Raw genomic sequence first — 19562 nt, 5'->3', positions numbered from 1 at the left:
TTAATGTTTGATAGTATAATAAAAAATAAATTATAAAATATTTTTTAATGTTTAGTTATGTTATAAAAAATAAACTAAAAAATAGCTTATTAATATTTAATTTTTTTAAGTTTATTAAAACAATAAGGAATAAATTTTACAAATTAAAAAGTTGAATAAGAATGATATTAAAAAAAATATAATTCCACAAACTATCTCAAATAAAATAAATAATAATCAAAATAATAGAGATCAAATCTAAAAAATAATAAAGTAATAAAAGATGAAGAAATTAAAATAATAATAATTAACACTTCATAAATTATTTTAAATACAATAAGTAACAATTAAAAGAATTAGGACCAAATTTGATAAATAAAAAAATTTATTTAAAAAATAACAAGATAAAAAGCAAATAATAATTATAAAAATAATGATTGAAATTAATATAAAAATTCAATTCTAGATAATGAAATTTTAAAAAAATATTCAAAACAAAATATATATAACAATTAAAAGTTTGAGGACCAAAATTGATAAATAATATGATATTTCTAATTTTTTTATAATTTTTAAAAAGTGTTTTCTGTCCAAAATAAAAAGAAAACATTTCCTGAAAATCAAGTCAAATTTTCCGCTAACTAGAAAGTATTTTCTGTTGACTAATTTTTCTAATGGCAAACAAACACAAAAAAGTTTGAAAAATAATTTTTTATAACCACTTTTCAAAAAACAAACATACTCCAAATTTATTTTAATTTTTTACATTTTGATTAACCACCAATTCCACAAAGATCAAACTAGAAAAATAACATAAGTTAAAAATAATTAGAAAAAATAATATAATTTTGTAATTGTTGAAAGATTTAATGGTGAAAAGATAAGATTTAGATATTGTTTGAAATTATGTTGTAAAGTGTTTTTTATTTGAAAATACATCTAATATATTATTAGTACATCAAAACAATTAAAATATATTATTTTAGTAAAAAATTAAAATCTTTAAAAAGTGTGACACAACTGCGTTCCCAAACTATATTTTAAGATTCAATGGCAAGTAAAAAATGAGAGAAATTGACCTGCCATGAGAGAGAAAAAAAAAAAAAAAAGAGTTATTGAGAATACAATAAAAATCTACTTTCAACATATCCAGTACTATTAGACAAAGAATCTTGACCAAGTAATTCCAACCATATTTTAGAAGGATAGTAATTCATTAAAGGTTTAGTTTGAGGTTAATTTAGAAATAATTACGATATTATTTAATAAATTTTTAAAAAATAATTAAAATTATCTCGTTAATATCTTTTTAATAATATAAAAAATATCACCAAATGTGTCTTTGATCCCCTTTTTTTTTTCACCTGCAACATTAACCTATCTCTTTTTTATTTATTGGCTACTAGATCTTAATTTTATTTTATTTTTGTTATTGCATCTTTATAAAAATTCGAGAGATTAATTAATTTGAGAAAGAGATAAATTTTAAAACAGAAATGATATTCAGAAAAGCCACTGTGTTCAAATATTTTTTTTATATTATTTTCCCAAAATCTTTACTTTTTCAAAAAAATAAAAAAGAAGATGGTAGGTGTAACCGGGAAGGGAAGACAGAAAGAAACAACCAAGGAAGCCCTAAAAGTGAAGCCGGCAACAACCGGTGTGGCTAGGGAACAGGTAACGAGAATAAGAAAACTATAAAAGGCTGAAAGCTTTAATTCAAGGGAGTCAACACGGGTTCGTTTTTTCCTTCCCTTTCCTAGTCAGTATACAGGTTACAGGCAGAGGTTAGTTAAGCCAGCGTTGGCTTTTGGCGCCGAGATATTTGTCCCATCCAAAACCTCCTACGTAGTATTCTCTCAAAACGAAGCAAGGCCTGTGGTCCCATGCATGTCATGGCACCTTGGAGTGAAACTGTCAAAAGAGGAGTAACACTGTGTGGAACCAGCCCCTAAAAATCAACAGCAATGACACAACTGTGTGCTTTGCTATCTTTTGCTGAAAATACAGCACCGCTATAATTGCGCATGCCTTTCCAACGAAATCGACTGATAAATATCATCGATGCAAGGGTCGCGATTACAATCCAAAACAGACCACCGGAGTCAACACCTACGACTGAAAAGAGGCGACGTTGTCTCCTCTTTTACAGCGGTGACCAAAAGATCACAAAAACTGAATGAAGTCTATGGTGCTCAAAAACTGGAATTTAAAATAAACACGAAGAGTCTCAGAAATCCAATATATATACCTCCGAGCATGCACTATACTGTTGTTTCAGAGAGCACTGATCCAAGACATTTACACCAAAAGTTACAGAAAAAAACAGTAACACATGTTGGAAGAGGCATCTGATGAGAATAATAGCTTTCTGCATTGTATAAGGGGACGATAACATAATTTGCCACAGCTCGCTATAAGATTGTTCTTTTCCTTGTCTGTTTCAGAAACCCGGCTTTATCAACAATGCCCCCGATACTTCAAAGTTCAAAGATGATTAGCGACCCTCGCTCAGTGGATGCTGCGGGTCCCCGTCGGCAATGGTGTAGGGAATCCTGAAATGAAATAAAGAATATCTTTAACAGCATTTGTTCCATTCTGTTGCTAAAACTGGCAGTCTTCTCAGCTGTATTGATAAATCCACCCTATAAAAACGTACGCGCCAAGATCATCCCTGCATCGAGTTATCATGGAAAGGGGTGAAGTAAATAAATAGAATGGGAATATTTCATGCACAAATCAAACAATCAGTCATCTGGGCTTGGCAAAAAGAAGTCCGTGAAATGGTAACAAGTGGCAAATTTTGGGGTTACTCGTCCTGCTACTTATTTGGAATTTGTCACTAATTTTGTGCTTTCATTTGTAATGTTGTGTTCCTCAGCTATGGCTAATAATTTTCATGAGATTCTTCACGTTCTTGATTTGATGTTCTTCTAATTTGACAGTCAAAACCCAATACAGAATAAATTAATAAACTCAGGTAGACAACCTAATAGAACAACTTCATGAATTGTTCTTCTATTGGTGCAAGGCACCGCTTGTTGTTTATTTTGTGCACAGGTTCATTTGATTCTTATATACCTCCTTTCCCAAGGGAAAACAGCACATCTGAGGTCCCAAGCTCTAGTCGCAGAATAAATAAATAAATAAACTCAGGTAGACAACCTAATAGAACAACTTGATGAATTGTTCTTTTATTAGTGCAAGGCACCACGTGTTGTTTATTTTGTGCACAGGTTCATTTAATTCTTCTATACCTACTTTCCCAAGGGAAAACAGCACATCTAAGGTCCCTGGCTCTTGTAGTTGCCAGCTGGATCAAACGAACAGAGTCAGGGAATTTCATATATTGGCAGATCATCTGTGCATCCATGCAATATTAATAGTTACGGGAGCCTTGTCTTCGTGGAGGGAAGATAAGTCTACTAGTTGTTAGCTACAGCATCAGAAAACAATTGTGCGGATCCATACCCACTGCAAACTCTAGATGGGAAGTAGTGGTGCCTTCTCATCATGTTCAACACGATGACTAGCCTGGATGGAAAATAGCAAAACAAGATGTTACATTCATCAATCGAAATCTCAGAAAGACTATTTTAACAGAATTGAACATGAAACTTCTCACATCGTCATTTGCTCCAGCTGCCATATTTATGAAGGATGAATCCTTAGATCTGGCATGTCAAACAGAATTTCAGTAAAAATGTCAACTAAAAAATCAGACATGGTTGAAAGCAGCTCAAAACTTTATTGGTTAAGAACATAAAAGAAACGTCTCACAAGGAAGAGAGGTTAAGCAGACGATATGAATGCTAGTGTCCTCCGCAGTGGAAAAATTCAAAGTGACATGGAATGGCAAAAGCTGTGATATGGGATCCACAAGCAAGATTAACAAGAAAATGAGCAGGAATAAGGTTGACTAATAGAAAAGACATGGTTCTGTGGTCATGGAAACTGATGGAAAACTTTCTTTACCATAGCAAGGCATAACACCTTCATGCCTTGCAAATTGGAAATTGACTTTCAAACATCCACTGCACATTAATAATCTACCATTGTATTCTTAGTCCTGAGCATTTCCTTCATTGTTATATCAAACAGTCCACATGCTTGTGCTCAAATAGATGAGATAGTTTCAACTACGTGGAGCATGATAACCCAACCAGAAGGCAAGATGGACTTTTTATAGTCCAATTCAAAGCAATCAAAATACAATGTCTAAATTCAGGCATTCTTTCTCCCGAATAATATTCTGATCCTAAGGAGCCCAATGCCTCAAGGTCACAAAAAATGAGCTCGAAAAATATGGATTTGGAGTGCCTCTACTAAAAAGACAAATGTGTCTATGCTCTCCTGGAATTCCCCACCATTCCAGAATAGTGTAGGAAGACTATTTTATTTTTTTTGGGAGAAAAAGTATTAATACTGGGAGTTCAGAGAAGTACTGTCCCTGAAAATTATAGAATAATTCACAAATGGTAAATGAAAAGGGTGCAAAAAGAGAAAGAACCAACCTCTGGTTGTTCTGACTATCGCCCGTTTCCGAACTACCATTTTGTGGTTCATCCTTAACCTTTGAAAGTGGTGAAAAGAACTGAAAAAGACATGATAAACAGTATCATGTAAGCCAAGTATCCAGACAGGTAAATATTCCCTCTCCCTCACCCTATTCTCTCCCTCTCCTTCCTGTCTCCTCCCCCAAGCTGCCTGTCCAGTGAGCAAAATAAATGAAATATATGCCAGATCTAATATTTACCTGGTGCATGGAGATAAACACGATAGAGATTCCTAAGATAAAATTCATAGTCAGGGTATGACCAAAAAGCACAGCAGATGCTATTCCAGTAAAAATTGTTGCTACTGTTGACGAGTACTTTTTCAAAATTGTATCTGCATGAATCAGAGGAAATTTTGATTTAGAAAATACAGAACATAAATGCGATTGACACCAGTTCTTGAGATAAGTGATTTGAGTCTAGAAAGTACTCTCTTAGTTACTTTCATAAATTCTTCTAGTCTCTCGTTTCAATTTCCACTATTTGTGAACAAGAAATGTTAGGATGTAATGAGAGCCTATTCATATATTAATACTTGAACATCATCTTTGTGTTTGATTAGTGACAGAAACTGGCATGACTCCAAGTACGAGCATTAAAAGATATGTGAATTTTCCAAGTGCTAAATCTTCTAAGTAAATTCTTCATTTCTGATTCTCCACAATTTTCTAAATGTCAAGACATCTTACATCCAACTACTTTTGTCAATCAAAACTTTTAATAACATGAAGTAGCGCACTCAATGACATCTAAAGGATTGGGAGTTTTTGTATGAAAATTAAGTGTGAAGTATGAAGCCTACTTATCCTTAATCATCAGAAAACAGCCGCCTTAGATTTTAACCAGACAAAAGGAAAAGAAGAATAGTATAATACCATTAGCTCTGTTCTTAAGCCCTTCCAAAGATTATCTAATTGAAATGAATGAACTAGATGTGTATACCGACAACTTTTCTCTTTTAGTAAATCACAGGTCACCGGCTTTTCAATAGTGAAAATTATAGACATCCAGGAAACAGCTGAAAGATAGTGATGCGTAAGAATGAAGAATATTAAAGACCAAAATGGAAAATCACCTGCATATTTGAAGAAGAAAGAAGATAAAATCCCTTGTGCTGCATTATTACATATCAACAGCATGGTAGCTTTTGAATGCCCATGTAGTATATCCAAGGTACTTGGACCTAAACTTGTAAAGATATGGAAATTTAAGCAAAAAATCAAATTTACATATACTTTTACAACCATGAAGTAGCATTTCTGATTCATTAATCCTCAATGCTTGCGCTATACTATTAACGACTCAAATCCAATACATAAAAAACCCAACAGAGCTAATGGAATACCCTGTTAGAACACATTCAAGAACAACATGCAGCATGCCCATACCTTTAAGTAGGGCAGTCACAAGAATGGCTAGGAAGTTGAATATGGCACCATACCCATACAGGAAAAGGTTCTGAAAGCCATGGAGCACAAACTTTCTTGTAAGAAAATGTATAAAATAATCTTTCAAAAAGAAGGCATACTAAGCATTAATTTTCTAAAATAGTGAGTTTCTGTATAGGAGCATCTGGTGGTGGAATTAGCCAAGAGGTCCTGCAACGGACCCCACTATTGACTCTCAGGTTTGCCTGAGAAGGAAGCAATCCATGAGGATACCATTGTATAATAAATTTAAATTAAAGGTCAATAAACAACATAGCCAAAAAGCAATAAGCATCATATTCTATAGCACTAGAAACCACCTGAAGGTATATGCTAGTCTCAAATTGACTCTTCAAAGCATACTCATTGTAGACTGAAGCGAATGATGGAACAGTAACCTGCATTAATTCCAGAAGTTAGCTCCTACGATATTACATTGTCTAGAACAACCTGATATGTTATTGTCAAAACCAATATGAGACCAATGCCAACCAAACTGCAACAGGCACTGGCTATGCTGCTGGTTTGGGAAAAAGGTGGACCAAGTATATGCAAACACACTGAATGACATCGCATGGGAAATTTTATAGCTAGTCCTCCTCCTTAAAAATTTACCACCCCAGTGTATATACAAGATATTATAGGGGAAGGCAAGGGCATTTAGAAGGCAATACATGGGAATGTGTAGTCGGGCCCAGCAGGTGTTGACCTTTTTTTCCTTGTTGGGGCTGTCTTATCAGCCAATGGAAGGATGAGCCTATGTGTTTATGAGAACCTGCTTGGTCAAGGAACCAAGGTAGGAGAGAAGAGGGCCAATCTCCAGCTTCTGTCATTAGAGCTATATTTCTGAAAGCATTCTTATAACCATAGCATTTCATGACATATTTTCAGTCCTACAAATTAAATTTCTCTTAATCCTTTATTTTTTTTAAAAAAAAAAACAGTATTCCATAGATGCTCACCAAGAAAAACTTTTTCCAGCACGTGTATGTGAGTCTAAAGGATACACATATTTTTACAGCCTCCTCGATAAAGTAAATTTCCTGCCATGGCCCTGGATATATGTATGCATATATGTGTGCATGAGTGTGTCTGGTGCATGTTGTTCGTTTATCTCTATTTCGTCTGTTCTTTCATGACAAATTTTCCTTCCCTGTTAAAGATGAAAGAATGCATATCCAATGCGAGCTTCCATCCGGTCAAGTGCATGACATGCATCTAATTCTTTGTGCCTTGACATTCCAGCAATTCCACCATTGAAAACACTTTTTACCATCAAGAAAGAAGATAATTGCATGATATCTAATAACTGACAGGAACAAAATCTATGCATATTAACGCAGGACAGGTATACAGGATACATACAAAAATTAGTGTGTACAAGTATGCCCCCGTTGCAACTGAAAGACCCATTGCAGTGGAGCCTGCAGGCAGAGATTGTAACTGATTCAAACTAATCCCAATGAGCAATAGAGCAAGAGCTTCCCACTGCCAAAAAAAAAAAGACGAATCAATATTACAGGTATAGGTAAAAAAAAAATACTAGTTTGGCACATGCTTTCTGGGCATCCAACTATCCAACCAACTATTCTTCTTCAATTTCAGAATTGAAGTTGACATGCATCAATGAGAAACAACTTTCATACTCACCTGAATGATTGAAAATCGCCGTTTCATGATCACCTTCAACAACACAGCAATCACCAAAACCTGACATGTTTATAATCCACAATGGAAGACTTAATGTTAAATAATGCTCAAGAAAAAGCAGCAAAAAAGACAGTGCGTTGATCATATTATCCTTGCATGAAAAGATGGGAACAAAGTCAGGCTATAGATAGAGGCAGTTTTACCCTCCATCTTCAACTTTCAAATCCTATTTTATAGACACATGTGTCACAGTCAAATGAACAGACACTGAAGAAGTCTACATATTCATTGGAATATTAAATAGTAGATAGAGTCTTAAATGCGCAAACAAGAATTCTACACTGTAAGTGAGCGGGAAAATAATTGATCATGAACCCGAAAGATAGTTGAAAGCACATTATTAATTATGTATGTACTTCATTAAGCATAAACTATAGATATTTTATATAAAAATAAATATCACAATTTGAAATGTCCTTTATACACATCATGCAATGAGCTACCTTCAGGTTGCTCAGCATCTTCACCGTTGCTGGATTAAAGTAAAGCTGCACAACAATAAGTAGGGAAATTAGAAATTAGAACTCCCACAACAATTTAATCCCAAAAATATATTATAAACAAATTATAGGTTCAAAAAGTTGCACTTCTACTGAAAGAAAAAACAAAGCACTTCTCTCTTCCCACAGTCCAGAGAAAGATGATCACGATATATTATGTAAAGAATATTTTGCAGTTGGTTCGACAAGAAAAATGATACCTGCATAATAAACTTCAAATAATTGTTAATAGCATATAGGAAAGCTGGAACAGCAAGAAGCACATTGTTTCGAGCAGCCTGCAGGAAGAAGAAAATAAATACAGCATCTTAAAGTTCAGAAAGTCTAATCCTGCCCAAGCAATATAGCACTTGGAAAGTCATGAATGAAAGATATAAATATGAAAAATGTGCACAGAAAAGAGACATATGAAACCAGCAAACTTCAGGGGATTTAAGTCAAAAAATCAATATGGTTTAGGCAAAATGGCAGACAATGACCAGACAAGGAAAAGGTACATGAGATACAAATGGCAATAGAAGAGCCTCAACATTCTGTTATAAAAGATGGGCGCAAGGTAAACCGCAAAACCAAGAAAATAGTCTTTGAACCACATTATTGCATTCAGATATAACATGTGGAAGAATCTTAAACTCTCCAGAAAGGTATGGAGAAATGCAACTAAGAAACACCCTCTGAACTCACAAATGATTTAGAGTTTTCTTTTAAGAATAACCACATATACCCCCAGAGCATACAGGGTTCTCAACCAGAACATGCACGATTACATTCAATTTTGTCTCATTTCCTTTAGCTCCATAGACAAAGATTTTTATAGCACGAATCATGAAAGTTGACACTTTTTTCCTTCGAAGTAGTAGAAAAAAAAGGTCAAATTAATATTACTTATTAGCAAAAATGACGTGCTTTTGAAATCAGAACAAACCATATTGATCACAAAAAGCATTATTTTTGGCCATTCAGCAGGTCTACGGTATACTATTTGTGAACAGGTAAAAATCAATAGAAGAGGCAACATGCAATGCACCACTTTTCAAACTGATGTGTGATACAGAGCATCCATAAGGCCAAAGGAATCTTTGGAATGTTGAAAAAAAAATATATGTAACAGCTTTTCCAAGTTTCCAAGAACTAATAATGAGTTATTTTATACGTACAAGAATAATAATGATAAAGTCAATGTAATTCCATATCAGAAAGCAAACTAGACAGGGAAAAGCTATCAATATCACTCACAATATACATCAATCCAAATTGCAATCCTGATAAATACTAAAGTAAGCCACTTACCTGGACAAAGGTAGAGAAAGAAAGAAGAGATTTCTCCCCAACTTTTTTATGCCGAGCCTGAGGAAACAAAAATCAAGAAAAATAAAAACAAAGAGAAGACCTAATGAACATTTACAAAAAAAAGAAAATAACATAAAAGACAAATCCGCAACCACAACTCACAAGAAAGTCTAGGACACTTCCATTGACATGTTTCTCACTACAATGATGTTTCCAACTGTCTGGGTAAATCAACCTAGCTGAACGCAATGTTGAGTACACCAGGAAACATTAACTAAGACTATAAGAAAAACCACGCTTAAAGAGCTGACACATTGGAGGAATGGGAAGAGCCACATTATCAATGATTTTTTTAAGGTAAAACAGTAATTAGGGATATGACTGATATAGGAAAAGGTACCTTATTAATAATGCTAGAGAAGCAGTTTTATTCAAAAGTATCCTAGTTTCTTGTAATAAAACTCTGATTGCAATTTGAAAACAACTTCCAAAGGAGCCTGATTTTTTTTGGGATTATGTCAATAATGGAAAACGTAGCATTTCTCATGTATGATATCATATGATCTAAACAACATAGATTCATCCATGCCAACAAAATTTCTTTATCCCATCATATTTTTCTTATCCTCATAAGGTGTAACGCCGCTTCAAGTTCCATTCTTAGATGTAAAAAGAAAACTCTCACAAAAATGGTTGATTGCTAGACAGTTAGCAGATGAGCTAAATTACAAGTAGCTAGGCATTAACTTCCTTTAGTGTATACTTCATTCTTTACGTGGTGTCCCTCTTTTGACACCGTTTTCAATACATTTTCCTCTTATCACAGCAAATAAATGAAACCTTCAATATACAAAAAAATCTGCACAGAGTTTTAGTACAAGATTATGGAATCATGCAATATACGGGGTCAAGTAATTGTGACCTACTTGAGAAACCTTCAATATACAAAAATCATTTCCACTACATTGAAATACCTTAGTAGCAAAAAGCTAGCTTAGCTAGTAAACAGTAAACTCATTCAGTATCATGCTAAAGAGACCTAAAATCAATCCCCTCTTACACCCAGAGACAGAGAGGATAATGGTTACCTGCATTTTGCACCAAAGTTCGGTGGACTTCATAGTGAATTAAAAGAAAAGCTAGATTGAACTATATTATAGCGAGTAAAGGTAGCATTTGAGCAAGATGTAAATTATTCCTCCCCGGACTAGGATATGGCAACAACAGTAAATTTCACCACTTTATTCATTTTCACCATCATTTGCAAATAACTTCTAAGCAGTCTTCTCTCCTCGCACTATTTTTTCTAAGCAGTCTTCGATGTCTCACTCTTTCCTGTTCGACCCCATACATCGGATATAACAATTTATGGCAACAATCTCTGTTATGCTGTAAAATTTATTTAAAAAGAAAAGGGAGGGGGTGCCAAAACCCACAAAAAAAAAAGAAGGAATTCAGTGGCATTGACAGAACGAATGAAGAAAAAGATAATACCTGGATCAAGAGCATGAAGATTGCAAAAAAAACTTTTGCAGTCTCGGTGAGGAAATTAACACTTATAGGACTATACTCGAAATTCCCATTATGCTTTGAAATATACACCAATATAGGCTGCGACATAACAATAACAAAAACAAAAAATCTTAAGCATCAATTCAATAAGTTGTTTTTTCTTAAAAAAAAAGGAAAGAAAGAAAAGCAAATCACCTGGAGACCGACAAAGATGCAATCACCACCGACCAAAAGAAGATTAAGAACGCGTGCTTTAGACGACACATCGCTTCTATGTCTATCGTATGCTCTCGCTACTGCTTTACTGTTATTATTATTTGCTGAGATTTTCGAGTGGCATTCACTGCATTCTATCATGTCTTCTCCTGTCATAACAAAATAATCAAAAATTACATTTTCACTCAAAAAAATTTTTTAAAAAAAAACCCCGCAGCATACCTTGAGTGAGTTGGATCTTGCAGAAATGAAAACGGCGAATGTGAAGGAGAGAGGAAGAGAAATCTGCCTTCGGTAGATCAGAATTCAGAAACCATAATTTATAAATTTATCATGAAAAGCAAAGTAAAGAGTTTAGTTTTGTCTCTCTGTTTGGTTTGATGATAGCTGAAAGAGAGAGAGACGGAAGTAGAATTTTTATTATTGATGTTGTCTTATTTATGTTACGCTATTATATAGAATAGTGAAAAGAAGATAATGGTGAAATGTAACCGTCACTCGCCGCTTCTCCGCTCTCAAGGCTCTCTACTGTCTACGGCTCCCGGTTCCTTCTTCTTTCCTTAATTAGTATTATTTTATTTACTGTTTTTATTAAAGGTTATTTTCTTTCCAAGAAAAAAGCTTGTTGATTTTTTATTTTTTTATTAATAATACTTTGGATTCGGAGCATGATTAATAAGTTGGAAACAAATATCTTAAATTGCATTCATAAAAAAAAAACATTTGAAATTAGAATAGTTTAACCCTAGTTTTGTATAGTGTTTACAAATTACAACCATGCATGCAAGAAAAATATTAATTTTTTAATGTTTTTTTAATTTTAATATATTAATGTTAAAAATTAAAAAAAATATTTGTTAATATATTCTTAATTAAAAAACATTTTTGAAAAGAAAACTTGGGAAATAGATTATGTATGTAAATTGATAAACAAGTTGATATTTTTTATTTTTATTTTTTTTGAGAACCAGCCTTTACCCGTCCAATTCTCAGCTTCAATCAAAAACAAGATATTCCAGAAAAAATCTCCCTTGAAGGGAATCAACTATCATTCCTCATATGCGGTGAAAGGTATCTCATTCCATAGGAATTTAGAGATTCAGCTCACTATTCATTCCGTAGGAGCTGGAAAAGTAATCGACTTGAATCCGATCGGTGGCTGTGTGGATACCGTGCATTAAATCCTTCCTAATTAATGACGCCGGCACATGATCTTATTGCCTCCAAATCCATATTAATTAAGCTTCATTTACAGAATAAAGTTGACGTTCGAGGAGTTAATAACTCTACAAGGCAATTGCGTGGGCATTAAGGTATATAAATGCTAATGGGTTCCGTGTCTGCGTTGATAATCAATGAAGCACACAGATCCCTGAATTCTTGAGAGATTGTATTTGTATGTTCTTGGACTCCTATTGCAGGGCATTTTCAGAAGCACAGGGAACTCAAGAAAGGGATGTTTTTTTTTTTCACAAGCAAGACTCTGATGGATCCAGAGTGTTAACTGCAGTTTCTTTATATCTCTAATCAACAAGATGCGACGAGCATTTGACCAGAGAAGAAAGACAAAAGATCTCATTGATGCCATTGTTACTGTAGGTGGTTGGGTGATTAGCCAGTCTCACCTCACCTAAAGCACATCCATATTCAAAGTGCATTAGATCAATTAACGTTAGGGCAGTCAGCTGTGAGCAGTTTTAATCCGACCATCAAATTTCTATATTTTGATAAAAACAGAACATAGAAGAGAAACTCACGGCCATGATTTCATGATCACCTCACATAAGCTACCTAGTGGTTTAAAAGGGAAAGAACACTCAAGTCTTTTATCTTTTTAGTTTGACAATTAAAAGAGAGAGAGAGAGATCTGCACACTTTTGACAAGACACTCCAACAAACGATTGGTGGGGCTAAAGATTTTACCAGAATTAAATTGCCAAAGCTTGTGGTATGCCTTAGCATCATCGAGACTGGTTGAACAACACGGAAACAATGAAAAAAACAACACAAGATGCACAAAGAAACCGCAGAGCAGACACAAAGGTTAAAACAGAAGGATGTCTCGTGAAAGAAAAGTACCCTTTTTGTCAGGTTGCAACTTTATGTAAACACTGTAAGAAAAATGGTGTGCGTTACTTCAGTGTCTGCTCCCTAGGACAATACATATCTAAATTTAGCTACTTTCGTCAAATCTATCTGGTTAATACAGCCGCAGATTTTAACAGCTACGGCTGTTAATGTTGCCGCACCATTCCCTTTATCTCCCCAAGGACACGAAACAGGAATGGAACTCCTTAGAAATAAATTTCAAGTAGAGCTTGAGAAGAATATAAATAAAAGTGAAACAAGTTTCCATCTTGCTGATTTCTATAAATCGCAACATCTCTTCTTCTAGATTTTGAAGGCATAAATACAGGAATGTATATCTGCAATTATAATTGAAAAAAATAAGAGATGGACCTAATCGTGGCACACAATGTCCTTGCATGCTCATACAGCTGCAGCTTTGAGGGAAAGAAAATCAGAAATTTTGTTGGTGTAGAAATCTGGTTGGATGGAGTTGCCTGGACTTTGAAGCATTGACAATGAGGTCACACCTTTTTGGAAGAAAATCCTCGATTAGAGTGCATATAATGTACAGGAAAAAGTTAGGAGAGGAAAATCTGCATTAATTAGTTACCAGAGAGAACGAGAAGAGTTTTGCAACCACCATTTTGTCCAAACAGAATATCAGTATCCAATCTGTCCCCAACCATGCATATCTGTGACTTGAGAATCCCGAATCTGTTGATCAAATAAAATTAAATAGCATGCAAAGGTGAGGAAAACTTGACCACAATAGTGTGTTTATGTGGAAGTTAGAAGTCATATTTTTTTCTCTGCTATTGATAAAGAAAAGCAACCACCTGTTAGAATGGAATTTCCTATACTTGTGCAAGACCAACCTTAATAGCAACACAACAGTAATAGCATGCACGAGATGGCACTCCATACATGTATGATCGGTAAAGCTCATTTGGTGAAACGATGGGGTGGTTTGAGGTAAATCCTAGATTACAAACTTGCTGACCAAACAATACTTGCTTGACCATGAATAATATGAATTCAAATACATGGTGGTTGGTGGACATGGAATCCTATAATTTGACAAATTGATGCAGAGAATGCTTAGGCAGTGTTTGAGCTGTCTGCAAATCATGCATTTCTCATCCTGAATTTTCTCAATTCAAAGAGAGTGGAGAATAAAAGAAAAATTAAAGTATTGGAAGCCGTACTTGTTGGCTAAGTAATCCATCATAAAAGTTGAGGGCTTTCCCACAACTAGTGGCTCACGCTGAGTTGAACCAATGAAAGCGCCGACCATAGAACCACCGCCTGAAATTATATATTAAGCACACGTTATAATGGATTCTGGAAAAACATGCGAGGAACATAAATAAACATAACATGGTGACAGGTTTGATCTGAACAAGTTAGTCTTACCCGAAAGGAGGATGCAAGGAATTATCATAATGTAAACCTCCAAAATAGATTGGTGCAACAGTTGTTGCTTGGACCAGTGCCTTGCATGTGTAATTTAAACCATAATCCCAAAGTGGGAACAGGTATCTGGAAGTCTAATCCCAACTGTTTCTCGCTATTCCTATACTATCTCATATTTCTACATGTGTTGCAATAGAGCTGTTATCACATAACACTCACTTAATAACCACATTTGCATACATTTGAACCTTCAAGCTGCCCGTACAAAGGGACAGCTTTCACCTATGTTTCAGTCCATGTACTCAAAGTCCTCAATAATCATGTTATCGTATCTCATTGATGCTGAAATCGCATAGATAGAACTGATTTGAACTTCATGTCATCAGAACACGCAAGTTAATGTTTGGAAGGATGACAGACACCTCCATTAGTTTACTCATTGCTGATATGTAGCTCTTCAAAAGGCCAAGGTTGTACAAGTCTTCTGATGCCACAGTTTTCATTTGAAATTGGCATCAAGCTGAATATTGGAGATCATTACATATTTCATTTTCTATACATCATGCATCACAACCTATATACCCTTAACACGATTAGAAAACAATGACACATAAATTGTGATGAAGGGGAGATGAGAACCTGCCCACTCCTGAGCATCTGTAAGATGGGTGACTGCATCACGATTTGTAGCAATGAAGAGACATCCAGGATTTTCCCTTATACAGAGTGTTCCATACTGGACTTTGTAGTAGTTGAAATAGCGATCAAATCCAACAACAACTGCCCCAACCTAGAAGCAATGAAGAAACACCTTTAGCAAGCCTAAATTTTGGGAAAGGACGCTACTTTGGCTCCTCGATTGCAACTGTAACAAAACAAAACCTAGGGATATCCAACTTAAGTTGCCTGTCAAGGAACGCTCTATTGAAAGGAAAAGAAAAAAGAAGAGAAATTTACATCCTTGTCGTGCTCCATTAGAAACCCAGGCTTCAGCTCTATCTTTTTTCCACCATCTTCCTGTATAAGTGAACAGTACAAAGTAGAAATAACATATTAATCCAAAAAGCTACTGCTACCAGTCAGTAAGCTAGAAAAATGGCATTAGCAGAAACATATATCATTGCTAGTTGAATATTTCAAAGCTGAATATTGAATCACTCGTGGCAATTTCTGGTATCATACTATCATCTAAAAGCTGAATATTTCAAAGCATGTATAAAAGATGAGGTGAGATATAATGCAAATTGGAACTCATACATACTGGCCCACCAAGATACTGAAATCCAGCAAGCTCGAGCTCCTTCAAGATGCCATCCTCACCAACCACGTAAACCTAAAAATCATGCCCGGATATCAGTCCACTATCAAACACTACATCTCGTAATCCTAACAACTGTAACCACACAATTATAACAAAACCTCAAAACCTCATTCTAAGAAATTCATAAACAAAAAACCTTTTTATCTTTTGGGAAATCAATTGACTTCAAATAGGCCGCAGCTGCAAAGGATGATGCGAAAATTTCTTCCTGAAACAATGGGATGGATATAAAAAAGTTGCTGAAACAAAACAAAAGAATAGAAAAGAAAGGGTTGTGACTTACTAACCTCGCTGACATCAAGACCAAGTGTCTCGAACTTTTTACCATATTGTTTCCTAGACTTTGTTGAGTTGTTTGTAACCAAAACTAGTCTCTTCCCCTGAAACCAACAGAGAAAACCCACAATCTTACAAAAGAAAATAAACACTAACAGCACGAGAAAAGAAGAAGAAAAATGCAGTATCACATAAACTAAATACAAACCCTTGAACGGAGCATATCAAGAGTTTGAGGGACGCCATCGATCAATTTATCTCCTTTCCATATAACTCCTGCAAATGATTCTCCCCTTCATTAGTACATGAAAAGAGAAAAGAACTTCTTTTTTCATTCAAGAAATGAATTGAAAAGAAACTTAAAAGAGAGCGAGAGACACTGACCATCGCAATCAAAGATGAAAGTCTCAACAGAGTCAATGAGCTCGTCTGCGTTCTTTAAAGGCTGAGCTGCTGCTGATGCTCTGGTCGTGAAATTCTCCATTCTTGTATTGCACTTTCTACTCAAGTTCAAATTTTTGTTCCATGTGGTACAGTTTGTGAAATTATGAGAGAGTCCTTTCAGACCCAAGAATTTAGGGATTGTCGGGTTTACTTTGCACAAGATTCGAGATGGAGATGTTGAAGATGAAGAAGAAACAGCAGACACTGAAACAACTGTCCTGCTTAGCATCTCTGTCTCTGTGTTATGGTACTCTTTTTCTTTTTTCTTTTGTTCAGGGAATAAAATTATTAAATCGTTCGAGCTTCAGCTTTCTGAAAGGATGGCTAGTTTGTGGCCGTTATGGTTTTGGAGGGTTGTGTGGGTCCGTATGTGCTTCTGGGCCTGAGGGTTTGGGTGGATGGACGTTGTTCATCATCCAATTTGTCGTCAAATGTCTCTATCTATTATTTTTTTAGGTTATCGTGAAAGTTTTATTTAGGCAACACTAGTTTGAATGTCCGCTGGTGTGGGGGTTCAGTAATTTTTTTAATGTAAAAAAATCCAAGGTATATGAAGATTTTTTTATCATTGTTATTAAATTAGTGATTTTAAAAAGAAAAGAAAATCTTTTAATATAGAATTATTTTTATTAACATGTCTTTTATTTATCTTAATAAAAATAAAATTTTTAACTCCAATTATTATTTTTAGTGAAAAGATATTATATAATTATTACATTTAGTTGATAAAACATATCAAATAACATATTCAAATTTCATGCCTGATTAAAATATAACAAGATGATAAATGTGATAAAATTATATTTATAATTTATTTAAAAATTTAAAAATTATTTTAATTTAATTTTTATGAAAAAATTATTATTAATATTATTATTTTCATGTCATATATGTAATAATTGAAACTAGAATTATTAAAATTGAAATAAAAATTTATAATTGTGTTTAAAACCATGTAAAAAATAACAAAGTAAATGAATATAATCTATTTTTTTTGGACTAACAAGAAAAAAAACAGGGGACAATAAAGGGGAAAAATGATAGAAAAGGGCATGTCATCCATATTTGTTTATTTTGTTTTTATCACCACTCATAGTTCTACCCCTAAATTTATTCAAGTGTGCCAAAAAAGCAAGCTACAATACCTAAATTTTTTGTATTTTAAATCTTATTGAAGATATAGATTTAAATTCCAAATAAAAATTAAATTCTAAAAAATATATAAAAGCAAATACCCTCTGATTTACTATAGTAATTTTCATTTGCATTGATATGAAAATTAACATTTTTAAAATACCCTTATCAACACACTCTATTTTTTACAAAATCCTTCACAGTCTCTTTCCTTATCTTCTTCTAACCCTCGCCGTCTCATCTACCCGTGCTGCATGTTATTAGCTTCCCAGTCCCATGAGCAATCTTGCTCTTCAAATCTATCTTCAAGACTGGATACTTTCAATTTCAAGATTGAACTTCGCTTGAAGCAAGGCACGAGCAGAAAAACCTGTACGGATCGTGAGTGGACGGGAGATAAATCAGAGGCTGCAATACCTGTATGTTTAGGATTTAGTATTGAGTTAATAATAGCGGTTTAAAGTATTTTTTATTTAAATATATATTTAAATAAAATAATTATTTTTAATATTAATATTATAAAATAATTTAAAAATATAAAAAAATCAAAATTTTCAAGAATGTAATTTAAACCATGTTCTCAGATACACTTTAAACCCGCCATAACCATGCATTATGCTTGTTGTACTATTTCTTTGTTGGTGTGATATTCCTTTTTCATGAATTAAATTCAGATCTTTGCTTGTGAATTGATTTTAATTTTCAGAGTGTTTGGTAATTTCTAATTTGGATGGTAAATAAATTTATTTCTCATTTACTATTTCGAGTTAAATTTAAATGAAGGATGCATACAGGTTGGGTTGTGTAAACCCTAGCGCGAGAGAGACTTGCTTTGATTTCTATACACCGAACCCGACTCGAGAATACATGACCGTCAAAATTTTAGAAAAATACATCTTTAACACACGTATATATACTATATAGGGAGAGACCTCTTGTTTTTATTTTTCCTTTTTTTTTTCCCGACAAGGGGAGGGGAAACTACCGTTCAACTTCACCGTCGTATAGAGAAAAAGGATACTATCGAATTTAACATACCGCGCTCCATTCTTTTTCTTCAAAAGCTGAACAACCAGTGCTATGAGAAACGCAGCTCAGACTTCAAGTTTGCAAGAAAACTACATTCTTCTGCAGCAAAAACAGAAAATGGGTATACGGGATTGGAAGAAATGACCTCTGGAACTTCTCAAAGCCTGGCCTGTTTCCAGAGAAGGATGATCACAGAAAAGTTGAAAGCTTGGTAAGGTTTGAGCTTTCCTGCCCTCAAACCTACCAGTGAATGACTGTATCAAGTCCGAGTAATCACTAATCTATAACCTGGTACCTTTATCATCACTAATATCACTAATATGATTAAAAATATTATAATAATTAGTTTTTAAAATATTTTTTTTAAATATATTAAATTAATATTTTTTTATTTTTTAAAAATTATTTTTTAATATCAGAACCATTTCAACCTAAAAGATTAAGTTGTTAAGTAAAATTTCAGAATATAATTTATATTATTATCTAACACACCCCCCTCTACTTTAGTAAAATTTCAGAATATAATTTATATTATTATTTAACACACCCCCTCTACTTTGAACCCCTCTACTTTGAACTTAAAATTTACATAGGCTCATATTACCTTATATTTCATTTTTATCAAATAAATAAAAATAATAAAATTCGAATTCATGACCACTTGATCATCAAGACTTTGATACCA

The 19562-nt window shown here is 33.9% G+C and overlaps 2 protein-coding genes across 5 annotated transcripts; both read right to left on the bottom strand.

The window, feature by feature from the left end:
• Positions 1-2171: 2171 nt before the first annotated feature.
• LOC105118668 (CMP-sialic acid transporter 3-like) lies at positions 2172-11788 on the bottom strand. Of its 4 annotated transcripts, XM_011016675.1 has the most exons (17): positions 11413-11787; positions 11170-11339; positions 10957-11073; positions 9463-9519; positions 8373-8450; positions 8116-8160; positions 7613-7672; positions 7328-7450; positions 6283-6360; positions 5924-5993; positions 5611-5718; positions 4736-4869; positions 4494-4573; positions 3605-3653; positions 3451-3513; positions 2639-2653; positions 2172-2534 (listed from the first exon to the last, which is right to left on the bottom strand). In XM_011016675.1, the coding sequence occupies exons 2-15, from the start codon at positions 11329-11331 to the stop codon at positions 3463-3465; spliced, it is 1212 nt and encodes a 403-aa protein (XP_011014977.1). In that variant the 5' UTR covers positions 11332-11339; positions 11413-11787; the 3' UTR covers positions 2172-2534; positions 2639-2653; positions 3451-3462. The 4 variants fall into 4 exon arrangements, with proteins under 4 accessions (XP_011014977.1, XP_011014986.1, XP_011014969.1 ...); XM_011016684.1 differs by having other exon boundaries at positions 2172-2653; positions 9463-9513; positions 11413-11788; XM_011016667.1 differs by lacking the exon at positions 2639-2653.
• A 1696-nt stretch (positions 11789-13484) lies between these two features.
• LOC105118618 (phosphoglycolate phosphatase 1B, chloroplastic-like) lies at positions 13485-17046 on the bottom strand. The gene is made up of 10 exons (XM_011016600.1): positions 16655-17046; positions 16479-16546; positions 16282-16374; positions 16131-16202; positions 15935-16006; positions 15631-15690; positions 15313-15463; positions 14466-14565; positions 13871-13974; positions 13485-13787 (listed from the first exon to the last, which is right to left on the bottom strand). The coding sequence occupies exons 1-10, from the start codon at positions 16941-16943 to the stop codon at positions 13681-13683; spliced, it is 1116 nt and encodes a 371-aa protein (XP_011014902.1). The 5' UTR covers positions 16944-17046; the 3' UTR covers positions 13485-13680.
• Between the last annotated feature and the right edge of the window lie 2516 nt (positions 17047-19562).

This window comes from Populus euphratica, unplaced genomic scaffold, assembly GCF_000495115.2.
Source record: "Populus euphratica unplaced genomic scaffold, PopEup_1.0 scaffold5.1, whole genome shotgun sequence".
Taxonomy (NCBI): domain Eukaryota; kingdom Viridiplantae; phylum Streptophyta; class Magnoliopsida; order Malpighiales; family Salicaceae; genus Populus; species Populus euphratica.
The sequence above is the reverse complement of the archived record's forward strand: the minus strand, read 5'-3'. Positions and strand labels throughout refer to the sequence as shown.